The sequence below is a fragment of the Phalacrocorax aristotelis genome, chromosome 2 (assembly GCF_949628215.1).
Source record: "Phalacrocorax aristotelis chromosome 2, bGulAri2.1, whole genome shotgun sequence".
Lineage (NCBI taxonomy): Eukaryota > Metazoa > Chordata > Aves > Suliformes > Phalacrocoracidae > Phalacrocorax > Phalacrocorax aristotelis.
The window spans coordinates 20,605,048-20,624,272 of NC_134277.1; the positions used below are offsets into that span (position 1 = coordinate 20,605,048).

General features: G+C 51.5%; 3 protein-coding genes across 4 annotated transcripts; 1 reads left to right on the forward strand and 2 right to left on the reverse strand.

Moving 5' to 3' along the window:
- The first annotated feature begins 388 nt into the window (after positions 1-388).
- LOC142052485 (uncharacterized) lies at positions 389-4,008 on the forward strand. 2 transcript variants are annotated; one of them, XR_012658860.1, is made up of 3 exons: positions 1,982-2,072; positions 2,409-2,464; positions 3,921-4,008. XR_012658860.1 is itself a non-coding variant. In XM_075082669.1 (2 exons), exon 1 carries the CDS (start codon positions 490-492, stop codon positions 1,777-1,779), a length of 1,290 nt encoding a protein of 429 aa, XP_074938770.1. In that variant the 5' UTR covers positions 389-489; the 3' UTR covers positions 1,780-2,072; positions 3,921-3,994. The 2 variants fall into 2 exon arrangements, 1 of the variants encoding a protein (XP_074938770.1); XM_075082669.1 differs by lacking the exon at positions 2,409-2,464 and having other exon boundaries at positions 389-2,072; positions 3,921-3,994.
- Positions 2,708-13,640, reverse strand: BMI1 (BMI1 proto-oncogene, polycomb ring finger). The gene is made up of 10 exons (XM_075082670.1): positions 13,129-13,640; positions 7,880-8,013; positions 7,352-7,448; positions 6,564-6,619; positions 6,395-6,445; positions 6,022-6,130; positions 5,886-5,931; positions 5,226-5,324; positions 4,737-4,817; positions 2,708-4,638 (listed from the first exon to the last, which is right to left on the reverse strand). The coding sequence occupies exons 2-10, from the start codon at positions 7,989-7,991 to the stop codon at positions 4,309-4,311; spliced, it is 981 nt and encodes a 326-aa protein (XP_074938771.1). The 5' UTR covers positions 7,992-8,013; positions 13,129-13,640; the 3' UTR covers positions 2,708-4,308.
- A 1,418-nt stretch (positions 13,641-15,058) lies between these two features.
- COMMD3 (COMM domain containing 3) lies at positions 15,059-18,746 on the reverse strand. Its single transcript, XM_075082671.1, has 8 exons — positions 18,566-18,746; positions 17,469-17,580; positions 17,300-17,363; positions 17,168-17,202; positions 16,794-16,854; positions 16,651-16,707; positions 16,505-16,564; positions 15,059-15,434 (listed from the first exon to the last, which is right to left on the reverse strand). The coding sequence occupies exons 1-8, from the start codon at positions 18,696-18,698 to the stop codon at positions 15,375-15,377; spliced, it is 582 nt and encodes a 193-aa protein (XP_074938772.1). The 5' UTR covers positions 18,699-18,746; the 3' UTR covers positions 15,059-15,374.
- Positions 18,747-19,225: the final 479 nt, after the last annotated feature.

Sequence of the window (19,225 nt, forward strand, 5' to 3'; positions counted from 1 at the left end):
CAATTCTTGAATTAATAAAGCACAAAGCGAGCGTGGCTCGGAGCTCTGGGAGCGGGGCAACGACTTCGGGCTGGGGCGAGCGGCGGTCCGCAGCCCTCGGGAGGCGAGCGCGGGGTCTCCTCCGGGCGCCCTCACGGTAGGAGACGGGCAGAAAGCATGAAAAGAAACTGTTTATAGTAAAATAAAGGAAATCCGTTTCAAGTACCCGGAGTAGAAGCAAGAACGTTAAAAATTAACAGCGGAAACAGGAAACACTTAGCTGAGTAAACATTGTCTCAGAATTTCACCGTAGTAAAGCGGGGAGGGCGCAAGGTGCTCTCCGGGGCCGCGGCCGCCCGCCTCCCGCCGCCGTACCTGGCGCGGGGGCCGCCGCCGCTGCCCGCCCCGCGTGGGGCTGGCAACCGGAGCCCGCAAGCGAGAGAGCCCCGCTCCTCGCTTACCGGTTTGGTGGCAAAGATCGGAACTGCAGGAGTTCCTGCGCGGTGAGAGATGAACAGTCCAAAAGTGATGTTTGGAGGGCAGGAGCGCGGCTCTCCGCCACCGGGGGAGGGGGGGCCGGGGAGGCGGCGGGGAAGAAAAGAGGCGCAGGGGTGGCTGAGGTGGACGGGAGGAGGCTTCGCCCCCCGAATCGGCCCCAGGAGGTCTTGCTTTGGAAACCCCCAGCGAAACGAGCGTATGCCGGGGCAGCTGCGCGGCGGAGGAGGTGACAAGCGGTCCTCGGCAGCCGGGTGCGCGGGGGGAAGGACCGAAAGCATCGCTTCAGCTGGAAGGACGCCGGCCGCTTGCTTTGCCTCCGCCTTCGGGTTTCAGTGCCCCCCTTTCATACCGGAGGACTCCGCCTTCGCCTGGCGTTCCCCCCGCCGCTGCCTCTGGTGCTTCCCGGGACACCGGCGGCCGCCGCCCGGCGCCCTCCGCCCCCGCCCGTGGGCCGGTACGAGCTTTCGGGAGCGCCCCGGCGGTGCTCGCCCGCCGGCACCGGCCTGCTGGAGGCGGCCGGACAGGTCGCTCCGAACGGTGCTCGGCGCCGGGGACAGACAGCTCGGCTCAGCAAGCTCGACATGCTCCCTCTCTTTCTGCATGTTTCTGCATTCCTTCCCCCCGTTCCTGCCTCTCTTCTCCAGAAGCCTGCGGAGCTCTTTATGCTCCCTGTCCCTCGCTTTCCCCGGGGCTGGGTCGTTACCGCCTATCCCCGACTCCGGCTGGGCACAAAAGCGCTGCTTGGGGCTGCAGGCAGCTGAACCGGGGCGGAAAATTTGGTCGGACGAAGGCAGAAACCCATCCTTTTCCAGCGGGCACACGCCGCCCCTGCCTCTGCCTTTGATCGGATTGCTTGTTGACCAAGCTCAGAAAAACGCAGCAGACTTCGGCTCTATCCCTCGATCTGTACCAGTGCAACGTCGGATAATGAAGGGGTTATTCTTACATACAGCGAGCTGGGATTTCTTTCCAAATAGGGAGGGTTTACGTAGGTTTGTAAGGAAACCCGTTCGCGATGTAGCTGCGAAGAAAAATATTGTGAAACCGGGGAGGTTGACACAGCAGCTTCGCAAGCAGAACGCCAAGGCGCTGTCTTTGATCGTCCTCCCAGTTGTGCTCAGCGGTATAGACGCATCGCAGTGCCATCTGCCTCGGGCCAGCAGCAAAACAAAAGTTTCACATGGCAGCACAAACATCCTCGGCGGCTTCTGCAGCTCGGCAAGAGAGATCCTGAAAGCGTTTGTTCCTTTTCAGACGGGAGATGTCAAATTGGGAGATGTCGAAAGGGCTGTAAGAGCTTAATAAACCTCGAAGGGAATTATCCAACTCCTGATTCATTGCCTTATGCTTCACGGACACTTTACGAAGACCGAGAATAGTTCCGTTTTGATGCTAAAAGCTGTCATTATCAGGTACTTCCAGGACAAATAAGCGGGATTTGATCAGTGTGCTGAGGCGCAACCCTCTGCTGCAGGTTCAGTGCTGGTCCCTGGGTGAATTCATTCAGCCAGTGCGGTGTGATTAACTCACGTAGTAGGGGAAATCGCGCCAAGAGAGACACTCGGTCGCATGGAGAGAGATCTTTACATTAAAAGGTATTTAGTTCCACCGAGGCTTTAAAAAGTAATCCAGAGCAGCACAGGCGGAACCTGGCACTCCCCGTCACAGAAATCCCGTCCTTCCCTTCCCAGCCGAGTGCAGTTTAAGAGGGGCGAAGTTTGAATGGGCAGGAGGTGAAACCTGCGCCTGGCTGGGATGTGAGAATACACCATTTGCTTATTTTCAGGAATAAATCGGGGTCAAAGAAAGAACAGCAAATGTTTTCAAGGCAGGCAACCAAACCGAATCATGGCCATTTCTAGGCTTTTGTTGTTGTTGTTGCTATTTTAGTACTGTACTGTTCTGTTCACTAAAATCTTCTGTGCACCCAGAAAGATTTCCGATGAGAACAAGATGTTTGTCCTTTAACACCACATTATCAACAGAGGTCATTTGCTATTTTTCAGTGAATTATCCCTTTTATTTGTTTATTTATTTGATCAGCTATAAATGAAAGTTATTCGTGTATATAAAACTGAAGTTTTTACTGTTGAAATTGAACTGTACATGTTTACTACAGGAAAAAATATCAACTCTTGTTTAACAAGACATTATACATCAATAAGCAATAACCTTGTGGAGGATTTGCAATCACCTGGTCTATAAAAACAAGCAGGACAAATAACAGCAATTTATATGCAAAAGTAATGATTTAATGACTATAAGCGAGACAAAGCAATAGAATTGTGCTTCTTTTGCAGACTGGAGACAATGAAATGTTTAACTACAGTTTTCCCGTACAAACATGAAACAATATCCATATAGAATAAACACCCTCACAAATGTATAACTGATGGGTGATGAACACACACGAAGTTCGACCAAAGCAAAGCACAAACTGAAAAGTGTTCTGGGCTGTTCATATTTTATGGTGGAAAAGTTCCTTCTACTGAAAAAATAATACCCTTAGAGCCTCTAATAAAATGCACCTATTTGCAGGCCATTAAAGAGGAGGCATTCTCCACAATTTATTGGAAATATTAAAGTACCTGTTAAATTTTAATGAAGTTAGTACTGTACCATATACATATATATTAAAACAAATTTAGATAAAATGCCTTCACCCAGCGACTTGCTGGTTCCTTAAAATTTATACCAAATAGTTTATGGCTTCTATAATGATTCCATGTGCTTTTAAAAACACAATCCCACCACACCAAATAATAAAAAGGTAATCAAACAGGTCAAAGACTTCCATGTCCCTTAACTTTTTTCTTTTTTTTTTTCCTTCACTGCATCACTTCAACATTTGGTAAAGTAAAAATATACCGCTCAGAAAAAAAGACAAAGCCAGTAAAATCCTTTTAAGATTGCCAATTGCCTCCGGGTTATCAGAGACGTGAATGTGCTTCCCCAATACTGTAGCTCTCACACGCAAAGTGTTTCTTGCAGTATGAGCAAAGCTCAAACAGGCGGCATCTGCAAGGGTCGAACCAGTTTAGAAATTTAACAACCATATCATGAGTGCATGAAACACAATATTTTCTTTATAGTATTTATAAATATATCATACAATACTGTTTCCTGTTATGTCATATACCAATATGGCATTGTACAATAAGCATAATGCCATCTGATTCTTACAAAAGCGAATCATTTAAACAAGTCAGTAAATAAAACGGTAATACCCGCTTTTAGGCATACAGATTGTAAAACTGAAGTTTACTTTTCTTTTGATCGGTTCTGCGCAGCAACAGAGAAGTAAAAGATGCAACATAAGAATCAAAATGGCTAATACGCAAAAATTGTTATTCACAGTGACATGGCTACATATATGCATTATTCTATGCATATTCTTTCTGTTTTCTTGGATTTCAAGATGAAAAAGCACTTGCTTTCTACAGGTTCACAAAACAGCATAAGAACAATAACAATCGAAGAGAACGCAATGGAGGAGTTAGTCTGGATTAACAAACTACTTCCCAGGATTTGTATCAACTTCTGGAGACTCCCAAGTCCAGATGATGAGGACGGAAACAACTCCGCATTGTTCAGAACAGGTGATGGTGTAACTTTTGTTTGCTTCCGAGTCCTCCAAAAACAATTTACATTTCAATCTTGCGTTTGCCCATCCCAAATGTCACCTAGTCCGCCTTTTATAGCCAAGTTCAGTGTCACTACAAAAGAAAGCAATTTGGACGATAGTCACATGGATTAGCATCTATAAAGCTGTAATGGCATGGAGAGATCTATATAAAGGAGGGGTGGAGGGGCGGTAGCCTGGTTGGCACATCAACCAGATGAAGTGGCCGAGGAGCCATTTATTGATGTTTTCCGTGCTCTGTTGGTAAAGGAGGACTGGTGGTTACTGCTGGGGCTGCTGCTGGTGCCGTTCATGGTGCTGGAGATGTGGGGGAACTGGGGGTGAGGAGATTGGACTGGCGTGCTGGGGCTGGGCAAACAGGAGGAGGTGGAGGGGATGCCTCCTGCCGGGCTGCTCGCCTTGTCGCTCCCAGAGTCACTTTCCAGCTCCCCGCTATTATTCAAGCCTTCCCTCTGGTGACTGATCTTCATCCTCTTGCAAGTAGGTCGGACCCGGTATTTCAGGGGGAGAGGTCCGTTCTGCAAGGCAAAGGGGAGAGCCCGGTAAGCACCCTCCCTGGGCCATGACCCACACCCCGCACCCCCCTACCGCGAGAGGGCACTTCGGAGATACTCACCCGCCTCCAGGTATAGATGTAGGCAATATCCATTAGGGTGTAGTAGTCCTTCAGAGGCTCCTCCTCATACATCACATCGATCTGTTCAAGAAATGAATCCTCGCATTAAGGAGCATCCTGGCATTTACCCCTAGCGTATGATTGCTCGGAGATGAAAGTTGCCCCGCCACCATATATATCCGAAAATTGAAAAAATACTATACCAAAACCAGCAGGGAATAGGGAATTTTCACATCTATTACATATATTTTAAATACATTAAGGAGCAATTTCTTAATACCTTGATATTTACAGCAGTAAAAAATTACAGAGTGCCACCAAACTCTCTGGACAGATATTTTAAAAATGCTCATAATCCCACCACCAGAAATACTTGGTGGTTAGCATTGGCTGGAATGGGCTATAATGAGAAAAGAGGTGCTAGCTAGCATTAGCAAGCTTAGAATAGCAAGACTCATTTTTAAAAAGTGACTCTTTCCACGTAGGTACCTGGAAAGTGTTAGGTATATCCATTTTACTCCGCAGGAACTTTCTTAGATGCATCACTGTCATTGCTGCTGGGCAGCGTAAGTATCTTTTGTCATTCACCTGAGGGCACAGTAAAGAAAATCAGTCTACTGGGAACAAGCAATTACGCCCGCCAAAGCTGTATTTTAACATTTCATGTAATTTAAAAAAAATGCACTTTATTAGATGATGAACTATAATATAACAATTTCTGTTGCCTCAGAAGGAACAACAGAAATAAGTGGTAAATTAAAGTTCCAGAGAAAGTAATAAAAAATGCAACTAATTTTATTCATGAAGATTGGTAGCTCATACTAAGTCCCTTTTTAGGATATATATGCCTTACATATTAATTTTCGATTAATTAATACTTTATTAAAATAAAAATTTATTTCAGAATTTGACAAAAAAAAATCAGATTCTGTTTTAAAAGCAATACCGCAGGTATTTTTTACTTTAAAAAGTTGATTATATATACAGCCGTATGAAGGTGTTTTACCTCTTCTGTATCTAGTGCCATAATAGGAGGTGTGCTTCTTTTGTTCTAGATACACATACTTATGTATTTTTTTCACCTACAAACCTGCCCCAAAGGTGTTTGTGTGCGCTATGTTTCCTCTGCAGTAAAGGAAAGTTATTTACCTCTTCCTTTGATTTTTCTTTCTCCTTATTTCCTTTTCGTTCCAGTCTGTGAGAAGAAATGAAACAATTACAACAAATAATAAATATAGCTGCTACCAGTCAGGTAAACAGAAAATATTGCCATTCTGGAACTTGCCTATTCTGGTCAAAGAATTCAATGGATAAGCTTATTATCTCGTCGTCTGTTATAATTCTTTTGTCTTCGTCAGCCACTTCTCCCCTGTCTTCATTAGAGCCATTGGCAGCTGCGCAGAAATTTCCACAATAATTTACATTTTGAAATTCAAATCAGGAAGAATGGCAATTCTCATTAACAAGAAAAAAAATCATCTTCATAGTAAGATTATGAATTAAAGCTACCTAACTACTAAAACAATAAACTTCTATTATGCTGAATTTACTTTTTTAAATTCTGTCATGGTAATACATAATTTGTAACTTAAAAAGGGAAAAGCAAAGCATCTAGGTCAATGCTACATTTATTAAAGTTGTGAACGAGAAGCTTTTACCATCAGCCGACGGATGAGCAGCATAAAAATCCCTTCTTCTTTTCATTTCATCTAGATGGAAAAGCATACATTTTTCTCTTAGTATTTACTCTGTAACTCTGGGTACTGATACAGGATAGCAGCTCTGGTTTTGTTTTTCTGCTCTTAAGAAAATAATGTAACTACTTACTTTTGAAAAGGCCTGGTACTAGCTTGTACACAATATCTTGGAGAGTTTTATCTGACCTGAAAAAAGAACAACCCCAAAACATAAAATTAAGCAGACGAAGTGATATTTTAATCCAAACGGCAGCTCCTCATTTATAATCTTTCACAACAATGAGGCATCTTTCACAAAGTGGGAGGCTGGTCATAAAAAGTGAACTGACGAGACCTTGTAGTCAAACTAACACTGCTCTAAATACCGCTATAAACCACAACTCATCTGTGCTACCGCAACTAAAAAATAATCCTCCCAGACTGAAGGAAGCCCTTAGAACCGACATGTCCTCCCTAGAAAACAAAGAGAGCAAAAAGTAACACTGACAAGAAAAATATTTCTGAAAGGAGAAGCGTGCTTTAAAGGTTTTGCCTCACAGCTCAGGAAATTTCAGCAAGAGTTTTCCTGACTAGGAGGGACGGCTGGAGTAAGGCACGTCTGGGAGAACCAGAGCGTGGAGGTAGAAACTGTCGGGATGGTACACATGAGAATGGGGGAGAGGGAAGAGGCATGGCAGCAATGTTTGGAGTATGCAAAAAAAAGACCAACAAAAACTTTCTGTCTCGAATCCTGAGAAAACTTCAATTTCAGCCAATGACAAAACTCCAAAGACAGAGCATACACACGCGTTAGCTTGTAAATTGACAAGTCCTTTCAGATTTAAATCGCGGACCAGGAGATAACATCAACACGGCTGCTGCTGCTCTCCCCATGTAAACTACAAGAGATGTGGGGTGCGTGTTGCATCTTTCTCCTACCTTATATTCAAAAGCGGTCGAGTTTTGTGAACTTGGACATCACAGATGGGACAATACTTGCTGGTCTCCAAGTAACGCACGATACAGGTCTTACAGACTGGAAGTCAAACACGAAAGCCTTTTAGTGATAGTGGTAGGTGACGCTCAGATATGCATAGATAGAGGTGCGATTTTCTAAACTATGCAAGCTAGAGCAAATCGTCCATTGTCAGCAACGCGCTGCTTAAGCTAAACAAATACCCAAATAAGCTGCGATTACCATGAAAAGGAGACGCTTAGAGTACATATATTATTACTTTAACAAAGACCGTAGGGCCGTCTCAGAAAAACTGCACGGCGGCCAGGCCACCTATTTCCCCGCCCGCCGGGGAGGCGGAGGGGCGGCGGTCCCGGGCACCTCGCGGGGTTTGGGCTTGGGGGTTTGTTGTTTGCGGGTTTGGGGTTTTTTTTTGTGTGTGTGTGTTCCCGGGATGCCGGGAAAGGTGGGAAGCGGCGAGGGAACAACGCGGAGCGCCCGGTCGTACTTACAGGAGTGGAGGCACTCTATGATGGTTGTTGCATCAATGAAGTACCCGCCGCAGAGCACGCACATGAGATGGGGGTTTAGCTCGGTTATTTTGATTCTGGTTGTTCGGTGCATTTTGGCGTGGCGAGGGGCGGCTCTGAAAGACACACACACACACACACACACACACACACACACACACAGAACACCGATCAGCGGGGACGGACGACCGCGGCAGCGTCCCAGGTGCCGAGATCCGGCGCGTCCCCTTCCCCCGTGCAGCCGCATCCCCGGGCGCGGGAAGATCGAGCGCGGAAGGCGGCGGCGGCGGAGGCGCGGGGCCGGGCGACGGGCGAGGGCCGGTCCCGGGGCCGGCGGGGCGGCCCCGCACCGCCCCGCACCGCCCCGGGCCGGCCTGGGCGCAGCCCGGCGGAGGCGCGGTCTCGCCGCGGTACCCACCGCGCCGCTCCCCCGGCGGGCACGGGTCCTTCCCAGCGGCGCGGCGCGGAGCGGCGGGGAGCGGCGGCTGGCTCGGGCTCCCCGGGAAGGCTCGGCGGCGATGCGGCGGGGCGGCGGGGAGCTCCGGAGGGGGGGACGGCCGGGCACCGGGCTGCCGGCGAGCAGCACAAAGGGGAACCAGCGCCTCCCGGTGCGGCTGCCCTGGCATTTCCGGAGAGCGGGGAGGGGCGGCGGGGGGAGGGACGGGGGGGGGACACGCACCTCGGAGCGGGGCCGGGCACCGGGGCGGCGGGGCCGGCCCGCCAGGGGGGTCCGGGCGGCTGCCGCTGCTGCTCGGTGCCGATCCGGATCTGCTCCGCTCTCCGAGGGGGTTGCTATAGCAACTTACACTTACACTTGGCATCCTGCCACCGCTGGGAACACACGAGAGCCGGGCGGGGGGGCGGCCGGGGGGGGGGGGGGCGGGCCGGGCCGAGCCGAGCCGGGCCAGGGGTGGGACGCGGGGCCCTGGTGCTGGCAGAGGGGTTGGAGGAGCCGAGGAGCCCGCGGGGGTCTGGGAGCCCGGTGCGAAGGGAGGGGGAGGGCGGGGAAGGGGGGGGCGGCCCGGGCGGGGTCGGGGTGCCGCAGCCCGGAGGGTGCCGGGGCGCGGTGCGGGGCAACCGGGGCGGCGGGAGCTGCCCGGGGCGCGGGGTTGGGCCGGGCTTTGGGGTCTCAGCCCGGCGGAGGCGAGCGCCAGAGGCTCCTCCCGAGCCTCGGCCATTTCGGATCCTCTCAGGGGCCTCTCTCCACGTCGACTCGGTGCGAGGAGCTGGTCTGAGATCGCTCCGCTCCCCCTCCGCTCCCTCCCTCTCCCCGCCGAGCCGCGCCGCGCTCCCAGGGACCGAGCCCCCCGCACCGCGGCGGGGTGCCGAGCCCCGCTCCCGCTCCGCGTCGCCGGCATCCTCTCTCCTCGCTTCTCCCCTTGCTCTCCTTCCTTCCTTTCTCTCCCCCCCAAACTCCCTCTCTCTCTCTTTCTTTCCTCCCCCCCCCCCTCTTTTCACTCTCGTTTGAAAAGCCTCCCGCGGACGAAGCGAGCGCGGTGCAAAGTTTTGTAAGAGGTGGAAAGAGAGTTGCAGCACCAGGGTAAGGTGTTTGGACGGGAAAAAACAAGCCACCGGATCCTTAAACAAACCCCCTTTTCAGCAGTAAAGCACACCGAGGGGGGAAAGAAAAAAAAAGCCCAAACCGACTTTAAACGGTATATTAGTGACAACATGCGAAGGACCATGTGACCAGATCATTCCTAAAGCTAAATCAACACCTTGTCAACACAATGCAGCGACAAGAGTGAAAAACAAATGTCATTTTCACAGTCTGAAACCCATAAACCCCCATCGGATGCACTGGCACCAACGTTAAATGCACACATACTATTTAAAATGAGAGGGAATAAGAGCTAAAGGGGAAAGTACACTGGGGGAAAAAACCCTGTCAGCCACGTCAACTGGGGAGTAAATTATTTTCAGTCAACCAGATCCTGAAAAATGTAAGGTAACAACTTTGCTCCAATGCGAGCTCTTAATTTCCCCACATCCCTGCTCCCAGCACACCGGCTCCCAGCCTTGGTTCCCACTCTCCCTGAGGCAGAGCTTGAGAGACACCCCTTGCTGCAGCACCCTGCGGGCTGGAGAAGTCTCAAGATGCGAAGTTCTCCCCAGCCACTCGCAAACTTCGATGTTAGGCAGCGAGGAGAAAGAAAAAAGTAAAAGGGGGGGGGGGGGGGAAGGGAACACACCAAGCTTTCTAAAAGCTTTGAATTTCGGCCAAACTGCCCAGGACCGGGGTACAATATTCCTCAAAAAGTGTGCACAGCGCCAACGAGCGACCCTAGCCAGGAAACTTCCCTCGCTGCTGCAGAAGAACCCTCGAGCGCACCAGATAAAACTCCCCAGCACCAAACCACAGCCGGCCAGCACACAGGCGAGCAAAGTGCCAGAAGCGCCAAGCCAGACCAGGTCCCCAAAGCTGAGAAAGCAAGACCCCCGCTGCATTGTCCTGGGGTTTAAATGTCGCTTCCAGGGTCCCTGACTCCCCGCTTCTTACTTTTACACTGGCACCGAGGGTTTGCTTTCCCCAGAAAAGGCAGAGCCCGGACTTCTGCACTTCCCTCTGAAGACTCCAGCGCCCTGAAGTCGGCGGCTCCGAGGTCCCTTTAGGTACTCAAACGTGGGCAGGCTGCCTTCACGGTTCTGTGTTTTATTTGTTCAAGTCACTACCTTATAATTCATAAATATCTGAACCAAAAAGCCAGCAGTGACCGAGGTCACGCAAGTCGGCTGACCGAGAATTCCTTCCCAGCCCTGACAGACTGGGACAAACCTTTCAAGACATTAACGCGTTTATTTCACGCAGGCGTAGCCCCTTCCTAAATGGAGGGGGATTAAATTCAACCGTGAAACCTGTTTTGTCGAAGCAACCCCTAAACGCGGATTATTTATTGCCCAAAGTTAGCGCATTTTCAACGTGCTGGGAGCTATCTTTGAAATCAGTGATCTTTCCCCCAGCGAGCTGAACCAGGCGCCTAACTTCTCCCCAAAAGCCACCCGTACAGGCACACGCACACGCGTGTCTGTGCCTGCGGGTATGTAACACGAACGCAGCGCGTTTCACTACGGCAGCCTGAGCTTAATATTTGGGTAGGAGAGAAACCCTTTCAGATTTTTTCTCTGCTGGGGCTGATAGCACGGCGAATACCACCACTTCACACCAGTCGACACAAACAGCCTCTTAACCGGGACAATATATATTTCCACATTAACACACGGAACAACTGAACGTAAAATATACAGAGATAATACTCGCCAGAAGTAAACACTGCCGGCCAACTGATTATTTAGAGGCCTTAAACGGGTTATGTCAAAATGAAGAAAAACAGAAGTGCATTCTCCTGCTAAGAATTAGCTACCTGATTAAAAATCTATAAAGGCAATAAGCTATCAAACCTTGCTCGACATGTCTCTAACAGAAAATACATACACAAAAAATAGAGGCATTGCTCGGGTAGGTTTGTGTACTTTGCACCCCCTCTCCTCTTGGAAAACTCTCTCATCAGGAGTAAAGCAGCCGTCATTCTACATCTTCACCTATTATCAGCCAGAGCCACTTTTACTATCGAGCCTGTTATTACTCTCTCGTTTAAGAATGGCCACATATGTTTTAAAGGAAGGACGGTGCTTCTTTCAGGGAAGTCACACGGGGCTCAGACCTCTCTGTCCGGCTCGGTGCAGCGAGGAAAGACCTGAATATTGGCAACAGAGTGCAAAAGCACCCCCCAACCCCTTAAACTGCCTCCCTGGGACTAGGTGAAGGGCACTCTCCGCCTCTTTAAAAAAAACACACTAAAATGTTAATTTTGTACTATCCAAGCGGTCAGGTAGGTCGACCCTCCGTGTCTCTGGCAAACTGCAACACAAGTCTCTCTCAGTTTCCAGGACGCGCTGCACAGACTCACTCAAAGTAGTTTTTACTGGGCTGTATTTCCAGAATACCCCTGGTCTTTGGGACAGTCCCATGTAATTAGTTGCTCTGACCACTCCGGACTTCGGAAAAAAAAAAAATTAAAAAAAAAAAAATCCTTTTAATGCCAAGCTTGCAAATGGGCACACATGCCCAGGTTTTCCTCAACTTTCCTGGAGAGTGGAGGAGGGAAATCAAAGTTTCTACAGGCTGAAAAGTGACTATCTCACTGTTACAGAAATGCAATTTTTCTGCTTATTTTTACCTGATTATTTGCAAATATTTACAGTACACACAGAGAAATATCCCGCGCTGTATATTGCCAAGGCCATACAATTACAAAAACATACACACCAGCAACTTTCCAGAGCTGTCCCTCAGCAGCACGAGGAGCCCACTCGTGACACCTTTAAGATCTGACAAAGGATTTAATGTAAATTCACCCTCCCCGGGCTCAGGAGGGAAAAAAAAATACCAATCAGAAAAAAGAAATTAAACCCCCCCCCCTGCGTCCCACAGACACATCACCTTTGCTCCAAAGGCTCCAGCAAACCGCACGCCCCAGCTCCCCAAGATCGCAGCCAAACTGCCACCCTGACTCCCCAAAAAAGTTATTTCTCGGTGTTGGCCACCCCTCTCCTCTTCCAGCAGGCGCAACCCCCGAACTTTAGCATTTCGGGCAGAAATGTAAGAGGAGGCATTGGAAACAACTGGGAACCGCCATCTTACAACCCATCCAATTTCACACAAGTACTTGTCCAACTTAAGTTAATAACATTTTCTGCTGGGTGCCCCGACGCCTAACAACCCCTCCGGGAGGATCGCTACCCCCCGCTGGCTCTATCTCTATAAAATGGGTGCGTTATCTGACATTTTAACCTCCTCCAGACACATTTCTTTCGGGGAGGACTGAAATCACTTGACCCAGGCAGCTCCAGATTTCACGAACGTCCCTGTTTAATCAAAATCTGCCTTTAAACAAAGGGCGCTGAGGCCGGGCTGGCAGCAGGGTCTGGAAATATAAATATTCTCCTCGGGGGCCATGTGCACAGAAAGGTTTTAGGGGGCGTCTGGAGAAAGAAAGGAACTAAAATTTGCAAATGTGGGTGCGTAACGCGAGCGAGTGCACAGGCTGCTGCTGCTGCTGCGTGTCTATATGTGTGTGTGTGTGGCTGGAGCAGCCTGTCAGCGCTTTTCCCATACGGAGAGCTCGGGGACACCTAGGCTCCCCTTTGCAGCCCCCAAACCGGCCGAAAACCGCCGCCGAGCCCCCTTCGCCCCCCGCCCTTGGTGAGGCGACACCTCGCTTCATACGTACCCGGAAAACGGAGCCGGTGGGTGATGATCGGAGCGGCCAAAAAAGACAATGAAAGTTAAAAGTCGTTCAGCAGAAAATGAATGTGAGCCAAGCGGCCATCTTGAAATGAACTGCAGACGCTGTCAATTGCAATAAGCTTATTGCCGCCGCCGCCGCTGCGCTCCGCTCATTTTAGTTACAAACACCCGGGTTTCCTCCGCTCGTCCACCGGCCCTTCTCGCTCCCTCGCTCTCCCTCCGAGTTCGCCGCCCGGGCGGCTCAGGCGCTGGGAGCGCAAAGTCTCCCCGGTCCGGATGGGTCCTCTCTCCACCAGCCCATTGTCTCTCCCTCTGCCCCCCGCTCCGCCTCGCGGCCTCGCTCGCGTTCCTCTTTTTTATTATTATGATTATTATTACGAGTATTATTGTTGTTGTTATTTCATAGTTGGTGGCGGGGACCCGGGGAGGGAAGGAGGGCGGGCGGGCGGGCGGGCGGGAGGAGGGCGGAGGAGGGAAGAATGCAACGCTGAAGGCACACACTGGAAACTGACACCGTCCCCAAAATGGCTCGGAGTTCGCCCGCCCCGCCAGCGTCACGTGGGGCGCCTCATTCCTTAAGGGCGGCCTGGGAATTAGCGGCGCTGCCGCCGGGGCCCGGCAGCCTCCCCGTGACCCAATCCCGCAACCCGGCCGCCTCCGCCTCCCCCCCCACCCCGCCTTCCCCCCCCCCTCCCCTCCCCCGCCCGCCGCCCCCTCCCCTCCCTCCTCCCCTCCCCCCGGCCCTGCACGCGCTCGCCCGCGCGCCGCCGATGCCTCCTTTTCCCCCGCCGCGCCGCCCGCCCGCCCCCGACCCCCGGCCCCGCTCCGCGCTCGCGGCTCCCGCCCGCCTCCCCCGCAAGAGCCCGCCGCCCCCTTCCCCGCGCCCCCTCCGCCCGCCCCGCCGCCCCCTCTGCTCCCCTCCCAGGCTCCGCGCCATCCCCCCTCCGACCCCCCACCCCCCCCCCCCGACCACCCCGCGAGGTGCGTCCCCCCGCCCCGCCCGCCCGGCGCTGCCCTCTTCATCCTGCGCCGCCGCCGCCACCGGCGCCCTAACCGCACGCCGCGGCCCCACGCGCCGCCAGCCCCCGTCCTCGCCTCGCTCCGCGCACTTGTTGCGCCCTCCCACCCGCGACCCCGCGGCCGCCCCGTCCCGCCGCGGACCGAGCATTGCCATCCCCCCCGGCGCCCCCCCCCCCCCCCCCGCGGAGATCGTGCCGCGGCCTCGTGCCGCTGCCCTCGCCCCGCAGGGGCTGCGTGTCCCCTCGTGGGCCCGCGCCGACGCCTTCTCGCCCCGAGCGGCGGCGGGAGCGGGCGGTGCGGACAGCCGCGGCGTGTCCCCCGCCCCACGGAGGGGACGGGGAGCGCCGGGCGGCGCCGGCGGATCGGCTGGGAGGAAGCGGGGGAGCCCCGCGGGCACTCGCTGCCGCCGGCGCGGCGGAGCGCGGAGGGAAGAGCGGGCTCCGCCGCGCTTCCTCCGCGGGGCCGCTCTCCCCCGCCGGCAGGTGCGGGCGGGCTCCGCGGCGCGGCCGGCGAGGAGCGGCTCGGCGGCGGCCACCGGAGCCGGGGGCGGCCCGAGGCGAGCGGGAGCGGAGCGCCCCGCCGGCAGGCGCGGCGCGGCGAAGGGGGGAGTCGCCGTCGAGCCGTAGCCGACGGCCGGCTCAGCTCGGCCCCGCGGGCTCCCCGCGTTCCGTGAGGCGCCCCAGCTCGGTACAACTCAATGAAAGTCCTCCCGCGGCGGGGACCAACCTTCGCGCTCACGCAAGATGCAAGATCACTTGGCGTGAAATAACACAGCGCGATGGGCGATTTAGCAAACGCGCCGCTGTAGCGGCACGGGAGGAAGGGATTTTCACCCCGTGGAGCTCATCTAACGGTTAGCATCTTACTTTCAGGTACAACTAATTCACCCATAATTGCAGAACGGGAGCAAATAAGCTTTATTAGATCACAGAGAAAAATAATCAGTGGCAATACTGAAAATACACGAAATAAAACAGGAATGCTTTAAAGACACGAAGTTAAGTATTTAACAAGAGTTAATAAAAAAAATATGACTCGGGCAAGGGATATCAAGTGCGATCATAAAAAAGTTACTTCACTTAATTCGCATCCAAGGACTTCAAAAAAAACCCCAACAGTTTGCATCAAGAGGTGAAAGACATTTGTCATTTAGAAGACGCTCTTAGGAATAAGCATACTTCAGCTCAGCAGGCTGACACCTTCCTTCAATCACATCTGTGCCGCTCTTTCTAGACTTTTTGCAGCATCTTTTAGTTTTCCAACTAAATCCTAAGAGATGAAACACCATCTTAGAATGAATGTATTTTTTTAAAAGGTCAGCTAGTAGAACTCCCTTTTTTTTTTTTTTTACAGAGTCAAGGGAAACCAGCACTTATACCACAAGAAATGTTGCAACAGACGCAATGCCAGCGAGTAATTAAATAGCTCCCTATTTTAGAAGGTAGTAGAAAAGTGGGAACTGAAGGAAAACACCCTTTAACATATATAATCTACTAAAATAGACCACTATCCCAACACGTAGATTTTATCACATCATTACAATGGCCAACGCTTACATTTGTTCTAGGCTTTGAAGTACCACATAGGCTTCGTAAATACTGAAAATACTCTGAGTGTAATTTTGCACTGGGACCATTCTCCAGCCAAAGCATGTCAGATTTAACAAGTCAGCAAACCGATCCAAAACACTCATTATTAAGGACAACTTTTGAGACACACATGAAAAAAGGAGAGGTATAAACCTGAAGTTTTAATATCTTGCTTTTCCTCTTCCCCCAGCCCCTCTTCCCAATCCTCCCCAGTTTGGGCACTTCCAAGCATTACAATACCTCTATTGTTCAGTTACACATTTAAATCGCTAAACAAAGATCAATGTTTGTTTCAGTACATTTCTTACATGTCATGAACACCACTGAAGAGCCTTCAGTTCGCTCTCTATTTTTATTCATTACACATTTAATTGAACCAGCTTCTTCAATCATTTCTCTAAAGCACAGGCAACCAGAGTTTCAGAAAAATGATGTATTGCCTCCCACACACACATATATATATTTATTACAGTTATGAAAACAGACAAAATATTTATGCTCATATGTAAAACACTACCCATGCAACTAAAATCAGTTAATCAGTTACTTTGCAACTTTATTTCAGAAGACAGGAAAACCACACTCGGATAATTTTTATAGAAGATTCTCCCCTACCCTCCCGATCCTGGATTTTTTTTATTTTTTAAAAATAATAGTAGATATGATTTCATTGTGATTGGCAAGTTGTTAAAAACATTTACATCCACAACTGTAGCCAAGCATAGAAACAATGATGAAGGAAAGAAGTACCTGTAATTGCTCCATCGTGCAACTAAAAGTAACATCTGGGTGTGATCCTGAATCACCTTTCTGAAGAAAAAAAAAATGCCTGTCTTATTAAAAAAAAACACATGAAATTGCATTTTTTTCCTCTGAGGGTGCTGGCAGTACAGTACCTCTACGTTTAAGGTCACCAAGTAGGAAGGCTGGTAACTTTTATGAAGTTGATTGCTCTAAATTAAAAACAAAGAGCACAGAAAAAAAGTCAGGTCCCAGCACTGAAACAGGCTGAAGGAACACCTTGAAGTGTTAAAATTACCTTGATCTGATACTCCAAGCGCCAAGACACATCAGTTACATGGAGAGGAGATCTGCCTATGCTGGAAGACACAACAGTTACAGGCTGCCTGCGCTAAAAGAAAACATTACCTTCTCAAGCTGTCCATCAATAAACAACTTTTTCATGACCCCTGTAATGCTTCTTGAAAAGTTAAAAAAGTTTCTTACGCGCAGAATTCTCAAAGGAGGACATAAAGTTTCAACAGCTGTTTTCTAAAGTTTGTTAAAAATGTGCTTTTTTTTTTAATGGAATACTTCTTACTTTAATCACCTAAAGTACGCAGAGGTGTTTTTCAGGACAGTTTCAAGTAGCTGTAATTGAAACTATATACCTGTGCTGACTGATTAACCTACCTTCCCAATAGGATTTCCAACGCATCCTTGTTTTTCTGGAGGGGGGAAAAAAAAAAGGAAAAAATTTTGCTAGGTTCAGTAAATTCCTATGAGAGAAAGAAAACATAAGTATGTTAAAATTGCTTTAAAAACCTGATATTCGGTGCAGAATTGTTCTATTCTCTCTTTATCCAGTTTACAGTCTTCTAGACACGTGCTACAGGGAAAAAGAATTTATTAGTTTTCTGTTGACATTAACTCAGCAGTACAGTTTACAGTAACAACCGCTAGAAAAAATGGGGTAGCTTCAAAGCCTTAGTACCTTATAGCAGATATGTCGGCTTTCTGCTTTCCTGCCTCCAGAATACACGTTGCAGCCGCAGCATGGCAATGTTTTAATACTGTAGGGTCAATATCTTTCAGGTCTGGATCGTCTAAAATAAATGAATTACCGATGACACACTTATTTGCCAAATCCCAGCACGGGGCACCAAGGGCTGCTGCTGCTCGCCCTTTGAACGGGCTTTTTCCCGTAAAAACTTCAAAATGAAACGCTGTTGGGGTTTTAGAGGGACCGGACGGAGCAAGCAGGGAAGGTGTGAGGGGGAAGAGGAGGAGGAGAGGGGCTGAAGCGCTGGCTGGTGCCAGGCGGGGCTGCCCGGCGCTGCACGCCCCGCCGCCTCCCCATCGCCTTCCCATTAAAAAAAAAAAAAAAAAAACCAAAGAGAGGAAAAAAAAAGGAAACCCTCAATTTCCTCTCCAAGCCCCGTCCGCGCCTCGCAGAAGTCTGTCGCCAAAGGCGAGGAGCGGAGCCGGAGCCGCCGGGCGGGCGGGCGGGCGGGCGGGGACCGGGGCTGCACGCCGGCACCGGCGGCTCCCTCCGCTCTCCCTGCGTGGCCGTGGCGGCGGCATCCACGCCACGGCATCTGTGGCACGGCCGGACACCCTCACACCGGGACTGCCATGGGAAGCGTCCACGCGCGAAAAAAAACCCTAACCCAAATAACAACGCCACGCTCGCATGGGAGCGGCGGGGGGAAAACCGCCTCCTTGCCCTGCCACGCGGACACGAACGTGCGGGAGACCCCGTCCCGGGCCGCCGCCCCCCCCCCCCCCCCGGTATTTTCGGCGGATTTAGGGTTTAATGAAGCAGGCGCGCGTTACCGATGACACCCCGCGCAGCGGAACCCTGGAGCCGTCCACGGGCGACGCTCCGGCTGGGAGCCGCCCCGTGTGTGTGTGTGGCTGCGCGTGGACGCCGGCCGCTGCGGCACGGACGCGCGTGTACTCACGCGGACAGGCGCGTGGCGGCGCAAGAGGGAGCAGCGCGCTCGCTTGCGCGCTCCGCGGAGCTCGCGCGGCCCGCACCGCCCCCACACCGCCTCTCCCCACGCCGCGCCGCCTCTCCCCACGCCTTACCCAGCCCGGCATGGGGGTGATCGAGGAGGCTGCGGAAAGCGGCGCGGAGGAGAGCGGTGTAAGGGCGGCGGGGGAAGCAGCGGGGGTCGCCCAGCAGCTGCCACCCGCCCTGCGCGTACGCCGACAGCTCCATTGTGGGCGCCGTGACCTTCGACACGCGCCCACGTGACGCGCGCGCAGCTGATCGCCGCGACGAGGCGGAGCCGCCGCCGTGGGGCGGCGGGGGGGAGGAGGCGCCGCTCCCCACGGGGGCCAGCGGCGCCTCCCCCGCGCCGGTCACGCCGGTGTACTGCCCACGCGTGGCGGAATGCACACACACACACACCCCCGTCCTTGGGGTTTGAAGTGGGAGGTGACGGGTGTTTCTGACCGAATTTGGCGAGGGATGCGGCGCCTAGCGCTGCAAGGGTTTATTGGGGTGTATTTAGCTCGGCAGTGCTTTTATTTCTTCATAAACCTGAAAAGTGCTTATATCTCATTAAATCCCTAAATGGCTTATATCTGAATATATCTTTCAAGTGCATATAACGGTGCAAAGCTTTAAAGCCCACAAATTCAAGATAACGTGTCGCTGCAGACCGGCCGCCTGCTAACTTAAAACACCAGGAATAGTGTCTTTTCCCTTTCCCTATAAGTTATTTTGCATCTCAAATGTCTACC

Bases quoted from the DNA above. Each gene is read 5' to 3' on its own strand.
- COMMD3 (XM_075082671.1), bottom strand. From the start codon at position 18,698: ATGGAGCTGTCGGCGTACGCGCAGGGCGGGTGGCAGCTGCTGGGCGAC. The intron at 17,581-18,565 runs GTAAGGCGTGGG...CATTTATTTTAG, and splicing joins TCACCCCCATGCCGGGCTGG to ACGATCCAGACCTGAAAGAT. The intron at 16,708-16,793 runs GTAATTTTAACA...TTTTTAATTTAG, and splicing joins GCTTGGAGTATCAGATCAAG to AGCAATCAACTTCATAAAAG.
- LOC142052485 (XM_075082669.1), top strand. From the start codon at position 490: ATGAACAGTCCAAAAGTGATGTTTGGAGGGCAGGAGCGCGGCTCTCCG.
- BMI1 (XM_075082670.1), bottom strand. From the start codon at position 7,991: ATGCACCGAACAACCAGAATCAAAATAACCGAGCTAAACCCCCATCTC. The intron at 7,449-7,879 runs GTAAGTACGACC...TTTGACTTCCAG, and splicing joins CATAGAGTGCCTCCACTCCT to TCTGTAAGACCTGTATCGTG. The intron at 4,639-4,736 runs GTGAGTATCTCC...TTTGCCTTGCAG, and splicing joins ACATCTATACCTGGAGGCGG to AACGGACCTCTCCCCCTGAA.